General features: G+C 38.1%; 2 protein-coding genes across 4 annotated transcripts; one reads left to right on the forward strand and one right to left on the reverse strand.

Annotated features, from left to right (window-relative positions):
• The first annotated feature begins 785 nt into the window (after positions 1-785).
• On the forward strand, positions 786-3,920 carry LOC111456603 (transcription factor bHLH130-like). 3 transcript variants are annotated; one of them, XM_023098555.1, is made up of 7 exons: positions 786-955; positions 1,052-1,648; positions 2,221-2,489; positions 3,129-3,296; positions 3,392-3,457; positions 3,533-3,601; positions 3,693-3,920. In XM_023098555.1, exons 2-7 carry the CDS (start codon positions 1,132-1,134, stop codon positions 3,735-3,737), a joined length of 1,134 nt encoding a protein of 377 aa, XP_022954323.1. In that variant the 5' UTR covers positions 786-955; positions 1,052-1,131; the 3' UTR covers positions 3,738-3,920. The 3 variants fall into 3 exon arrangements, with proteins under 3 accessions (XP_022954323.1, XP_022954325.1, XP_022954324.1); XM_023098557.1 differs by having other exon boundaries at positions 3,536-3,601; XM_023098556.1 differs by having other exon boundaries at positions 2,224-2,489.
• LOC111456608 (thaumatin-like protein) lies at positions 3,806-4,894 on the reverse strand. Its single transcript, XM_023098562.1, has 2 exons — positions 4,643-4,894; positions 3,806-4,573 (listed from the first exon to the last, which is right to left on the reverse strand). Exons 1-2 carry the CDS (start codon positions 4,749-4,751, stop codon positions 3,912-3,914), a joined length of 771 nt encoding a protein of 256 aa, XP_022954330.1. The 5' UTR covers positions 4,752-4,894; the 3' UTR covers positions 3,806-3,911.
• Positions 4,895-6,314: the final 1,420 nt, after the last annotated feature.

Below are 6,314 nucleotides of genomic sequence, written 5' to 3' on the forward strand. Positions count from 1 at the left end.
CGATGTGCCAACAAGGACGTTGGGCCCACAAGAGAGTGGATTGTGAGATTTTATGTCAGTTGGAAAGGAAAACAAAACATTAATTATAAGGGAAATTCTTTGAAAAGAAGCCCAGACAATACCGATTAATGGTAGATTTAAGCTTGATCGATTAAGATTATTAACATCCTCCTTTTTGTTTTACAGTCGAATAATATCTTTAAATGTGATAGTTGATTTTTTTTTGAATTTTTATTTCATTAAAATAGAATAAAATTTTGAAAATTTTCATTTATTACTAATCATGTAGTATTAAAAAAAAAAAAAAAGAGTCGAGTGAATAAAACAATAATTATATATGTCAAACTTTTATTCCTATCCAATTAAAAATAATTTTGCTAATTTTAATTTTAATTTGTTATTAATAAACAATAATTATCTTGATTTTTTTTTAATAATTAATATTAAACTTTATAGTTAAAATATTGTTTATTAAGTGAACTGTGTAATTTAATGTATAAGCGGAATGTCTTGCGGAAATAATAGCAAAATGAATAATAAAATTTAATTGTTTTAAATATTTATATATATAATAATGTTATTTTAACAAAAATGATAAATAAATTGAAAAAACTACGTCAAAAATCTCGAGGGGGCGGAGGATGACCGTTTTGGTCAACGAAAATCTGATGTCACGGATCAGATTTCCACATTCATGAATGGCATTTTATGTAATAATTTGCAAAATCAAGGGTGTTTGTATAATACAAACCCCTTAAATAAATGAACAGGCGGCTCAATGGGTTATCGCCATTTGCTCTTCTTCTTCTTCTTCTTCTTCTTCTTCTTCTTCTTCTTCTTCTTCTTCTTCTACGCTTGGAAGTTATAGTGAAGCGCTTTCAGTATAAGAATCATCGATTTTATTGCTCAGATTGCTTCATAAGAATCTCTTGTCTTGATTTTGCAAGTTTTTGAGGTGAGAAAGATTGAAAATGGTGATTGTCTAGAATTGAAGTTTTTTTCTGTTCTTGGATTATGCTTACTGTTGTGTGTTTTTATGCTCTGTTTGCAGACTTTGGGTTTTGATTTTGTTTGAATCCATTGAAAACAGTTTTTGGGATTTGGAATTTCGTCGAACAGTTTAGGGGCACTATGAGCCTTCTTTGCAGTCCAAATTTCAAATTCTCCAACGACGAAGTGAAGAAATACCCTGATTTTATGGATTGCGATTCAACGAACAATCATGTTTCTCAACAAGAAAACCCTAACTCTGCTCCGCACTCTCTGTTTGCGAGTCTAGTGAATGGAACTGAAGGTTTTGATTCGAGCAACAATGGCGGTGGGGGCCGTGAGGATTATCGCTTCATTCGATCTTCGAGCCCTGGGGTGGAGGCTTTTTTGTCTAGGTTTATGGCGTCGTATAATGAAGAAACCTTTGATTCGGGGTCTGATGAGAGGGCGGTGAAACAAGAAATGGGGGAATCGGTGCGACAACATAATGAGTTCTGTAATCAATCCTCTTCAATGGTTAATTCTGCTGGTGGAGCTCAGATTGGAAATTTATTTCGTGTTATGAATTCTTCTGATTATGGTGCGAGGAATTCCGCTAATCTTTTCAGGCAAAGTAGCTCTCCTGCTGGGTTTTTCTCTAATTTGGCTCCTCAAAATGGTATGAAATCCCTTTTTGGTTTATGTTTTGGTTCTTGTTCTTTCATATTTGTGAAGTTCTTAGCTCCAAATCTGAATTTGGTTTGATTTCTTGTGAAAATATGGATTGCTTCATCTTCTTGTACTCTTTAAGAATCTGACCCCGTAAGAACTCGAGCAAAAGGCTACTGAATGGGCCTATTTCTTGTTGTAAGAGTCCAAGTCCATCGCTAGTCGATATTGTTCTCTTTGATCTCTTTGAGCTTAAACTTTGACTTCCCTCGGGTTTTAAAACACTTCTGTTAGGTGGAAGTTTCCACACACTTATAAGGAATGTTTGGTTCTCCTTACCAACCGACATGGGGTTTCACAATTAGTTGGAGAGGGGAACGAAGCATTCTTTGTAAGAGTGTGAAAACCTCTCCTTAGTAGATGTGTATTAAAACCTTGAAGGAAAGCCCACCCGAAAGGGAAGCTCAAAGTGGACAATATCTAATTGGGGTGAGCTTGGGCTGTTACACTTTGCTTTCTTTCACTCTTAGAACAAATTCTGAGTCACTTTTTAACAGGACTACCTCTTCTCTTGATGACTAGCAGGCAATGCTGCGAGGGATATCCAGAAGTTTGGGAGTTGCAGCAGAAAAGATGTGGATGTTGCTTATCCATATAGCCGGATTGGTAGCCAGATGAACATATCTGGGCAATCGTTTGCCTCAACCCATATGCCTCCAATTGCAGAAGAGGAGAATAAAAGGATAAGAGCTGTAAGAAGTTCTTGGGATAGCTCAACAATCAGAGACTTAAAAAGAGGGAGAGATAACAATGGACGCACGTTTCCAACATCAATCCTGCTTGAGACTCAGGTACATCTTATACAGTTCTTGGACCTGCCAAGTTTTGTCTGCTTCATGTGCTTTGAAACTTAGTTTGTGTGAGATCCTATATCGACGGGAGAGGGGAATGAAGCAATCCTTACAAGGGTGTAGAAATCTCTCGCTAGTAGACATTTTTTAAAAACCGTTAGAATGACGGTCATACGTAACGGGCCAAACGGACAACTAACCGTGGGCTTGGGCTGTTACAAATGGTATCAGAGCCAGACACTAGGCGATATACCAGCGAGAACGCTGACTCCCAAGGGGGTGGATTGTAAGATCCCACGTCGACTGGAGAGGGGAACGAAGTATTCCTTACAAGGGTGTGGAAACCTCTTCCCAGTAGATGTGTTTCAAAAACTGTGAGGCGGTTTTACGTAACCGGTCAAAGTGGACAATATCTGCTGGAGATGGGGTTTGTGTTTTTACAACTGGTATTAGAGCCAGACACCTGGCGATATGCCAGCGAGGACCTTAACTCCTAAGAGATGGATTGTGAGATTCCAAATCGGTTGGAGAGGGGAATGAAGCATTTTAAAAACCGTGAGGCTAGCAGCAATACGTAAACGGGCCAAAGTTGACAATATCTACCTGCAACCGTTTGGCTTAGCACTCTTTGTTCTGCAGAATGCTGATTCAGGAAATGACATTCGTGGATTGGCTCATCATTTGAGCTTACCTATAACTTTCAACAAGGACCCAGTGGAGAAGTTTCTGAGATTTGAAGAGCCAGTTCGCCACCAAATTCGAGCAAAAAGAGGATGCGCCACACACCCACGAAGCATCGCAGAGCGGGTAGATCGATCAATCCATCCTCTCTTTGTTCAATCAAACTCTCATTGATTGTGCTATTCTAATGAACTGTAACGCACAAATTCTTGAATTTGCAGATGAGAAGAATCCGAATTAGTGAGCGAATGAAGAAACTGCAGGAGCTGTTTCCTGACATGGACAAGGTAATTATCCTCAGCCCACCTCATAAATCTTTCATACACCGCACAGTTTTGATATCTAAACACTCTTCCTTGCAGCAGACAAGCACAGCTGATATGCTAGAGCTGGCCATTGAATACATTAAAGGCCTGCAGAGACAGGTCAAGGTAGCCTCCTAACAACACAAAGTTAATGAAATCACATGAACATCCAACCAACCAACGCCTTTTACTCACAAAAGCTTTGTCTTTCTTGCAGACCCTTACCGATACGAAAGCGAAATGCACGTGCTCGGGTCAATAACAAGAACCCAGAAAAATGATCTGTACAGACCACATAGTAAGCTTAAAGGAACATGAAGATACAAGAAAGAAGAACACAACATTGTGTACTCTATTTAAAAGTTGTAGGATTTAAGGAGATTGTCTGTCATAGAATCTATTGTAAGTTACAAGTTCAATGTAAAAGATCATTCATTCAGCAATATCTAATTGAATAATTTGCTTTCTGGCATGTAAATGTGCTTGTTGGATCATCATATGCATAGCTATAAGCCATCGGACAAGCTAACTTGAACGCTTTCGAGTAAACCGTCGGTTTGCACGTCTGCGGGCTGCCATATGCACCAGTGCAGCAATACTCTGGCTTGTCGAAAGCCAAGCATGCACTCTGACAAGCAACAACCGTACCGTTCTTCTTCATCTCCAAACCATGGGGGCATTGTCGATTCAAGTCCGACAGGCATTTCACCATTTGACAATTCCCAGAGCCACCAGATGGGGATATGGAAATTGGCATGTTATAGCCATCAACAAGGCTAACATCATAGAAATCCAAAGGACTGTCTAAGGTGAACTCTGCAAGTGTAGCAGGCGGGGCACCTCCGGCCCCTGCACATTTAAGCACGCCACCGCAGTCGCCCGTTTCGCACCTTCCATTGCCGGAGACATCGAAGGAACATCCACGACGACCCCAGAATCGGCCAGACCATTCAGCAGGCACATTGATCGTTATGATCTCGCCAGGCTTAAGCTGAAATCCGCCGCTCATGAGCTGAGGCTTCCCAGCTCCTGGTTGGATTCCTGGCCATATTATGCCACTACATTTGTTCTCCAAAGTGAAAACTGCCGCATCAGTGCCTGAAAAGGAAAGGTATGAATCAAAACACGTTAGAAAGAGAGAAAAAAAGAGAGATTTGTGGTTGGTACCCATAAAAAAGCACAAAAGCAGAAGCAAAAACTGGAAGAACTCCATGGGAGCAGCAAAATGGAAGCATGGAAGAGTTGTTTTTAAGGGCAATTTTCTGACCCTGAACATATAAGAATGGGTGGCAAAACTATAACGACAAAGTCAATAACTTGTCACATGATGATGAATGTCTTGAGCCTTAAAAAGTTACCAAAATTGGGTGCCAAAACTCCCTACCAGTTGATTATGAAGCCTAACAACAAAAAGTAAGCCAATTTATCAGCATTGATGGGTTAGGTTGAGCTTTTGAAAACAACGTTACTTTCCACCGTAAGAATCATGTGATGATTCGATGAGATCGAAAATTTTGCAGAAACAGATAATGAAATAGGTGACAGAGATGAGAACATGAAATAGGTGGTAGGGATGAAAACAGAAAATGTTTCCCATCTTTGCCCCCTCCCCGTGGACATCTCTAAGTATAACTTGATGCTTAATATCATCGGAAACATCCATAGTTGAATCAAAATCTCATGAAACAAACCAAACATATATCGTCCTAAAATATAAAAGCTTTATGGGGCATGAAATGTGCAATGTCATGCTTTGCGTGATTGACATGTGATCCATGTAAACAGGGCCTTCTTGGGCCATGGTTCTACTTTTAGATATTGATGTCGGGCCACCTTCTTAAATGGGCCATGGGCTCTATTTTTACATATTGATGATGGGCCACCTTCTTAAATGGGCCATGGCTCTACTTTTACATATTGATGTTGGGCCACCTTCTTAAAAGGGCCATGGGCTCTATTTTTACATATTGATGTTGGGCCACCTTCTTAAATGGGCCATGGCTCTACTTTTACATATTGATGTTGGGCCTCCTTCTTAAATGGGCCATGGCTCTACTTTTAAATATTGATGTTGGGCCACCTTCTTAAAAGGGCCATGGGCTCTATTTTTACATATTGATGTTGGGCCACCTTCTTAAATGGGCCATGGCTCTACTTTTACATATTGATGTTGGGCCACCTTCTTAAAAGGGCCATGGGCTATATTTTTACATATTTATGTTGGGCCACCTTCTTAAATGGGCCATGGGCTCTACTTTTACATATTGATGTTGGGCCACCTTCTTAAATGGGTCATGGCTCTATTTTTACATTGATATTGGGCCACCTTCTTAACGAGGCCCAATAAGACTTTAATCCAACCGATACTTCTACAATTGACAATTCTTATTAAACTAAAATAAAGACGTAGATTATATTTAAATAAAAATTAAGTTAATAAAAATACAAAATTTTATACTTTAAAAAAAAATCCTAAATTTTTGAATAATACACTTAAAATATTAAAAAGTTTAAAATTTTCTTTAAATTATCAAATTTTCATTAATATTTTAAGCTTTTTTAAAAGCGTAAAAAAATCGATATTTTTCAAAATTTTAAGGGTAATATTGAAATATTTAAAAATTCAATATTATTTTCTAGACAAAATATAAATTCAAACCATTTTTATTAATTTAGCCATAAATAAATTACCTCTTTTTAATCTACAATTATCATAATAATTAACCATTAGTTTTTCTTTTGAATAATATAATTTTTAATAACTATTGAAGTCAAAGCACATCCTAAAGAACTAATAAAATATTATTAAAATTAAACAACGTAAAATTTGATAAATTAC

Source organism: Cucurbita moschata, unplaced genomic scaffold (assembly GCF_002738365.1).
Source record: "Cucurbita moschata cultivar Rifu unplaced genomic scaffold, Cmos_1.0 Cmo_Scf00018, whole genome shotgun sequence".
In the NCBI taxonomy this organism is placed as follows: Eukaryota; Viridiplantae; Streptophyta; class Magnoliopsida; order Cucurbitales; family Cucurbitaceae; genus Cucurbita; species Cucurbita moschata.

Excerpts from the sequence above, each read along its gene's own strand:
- LOC111456603 (XM_023098555.1), top strand. The coding sequence starts at position 1,132 with ATGAGCCTTCTTTGCAGTCCAAATTTCAAATTCTCCAACGACGAAGTG. Across the intron at positions 1,649-2,220 it reads TAATTTGGCTCCTCAAAATG|CAGGCAATGCTGCGAGGGAT; the intron begins GTATGAAATCCC and ends CTTGATGACTAG. Across the intron at positions 2,490-3,128 it reads CAATCCTGCTTGAGACTCAG|AATGCTGATTCAGGAAATGA; the intron begins GTACATCTTATA and ends TTTGTTCTGCAG.
- LOC111456608 (XM_023098562.1), bottom strand. The coding sequence starts at position 4,751 with ATGTTCAGGGTCAGAAAATTGCCCTTAAAAACAACTCTTCCATGCTTC. Across the intron at positions 4,574-4,642 it reads GCTTTTGTGCTTTTTTATGG|GCACTGATGCGGCAGTTTTC; the intron begins GTACCAACCACA and ends TTTCCTTTTCAG.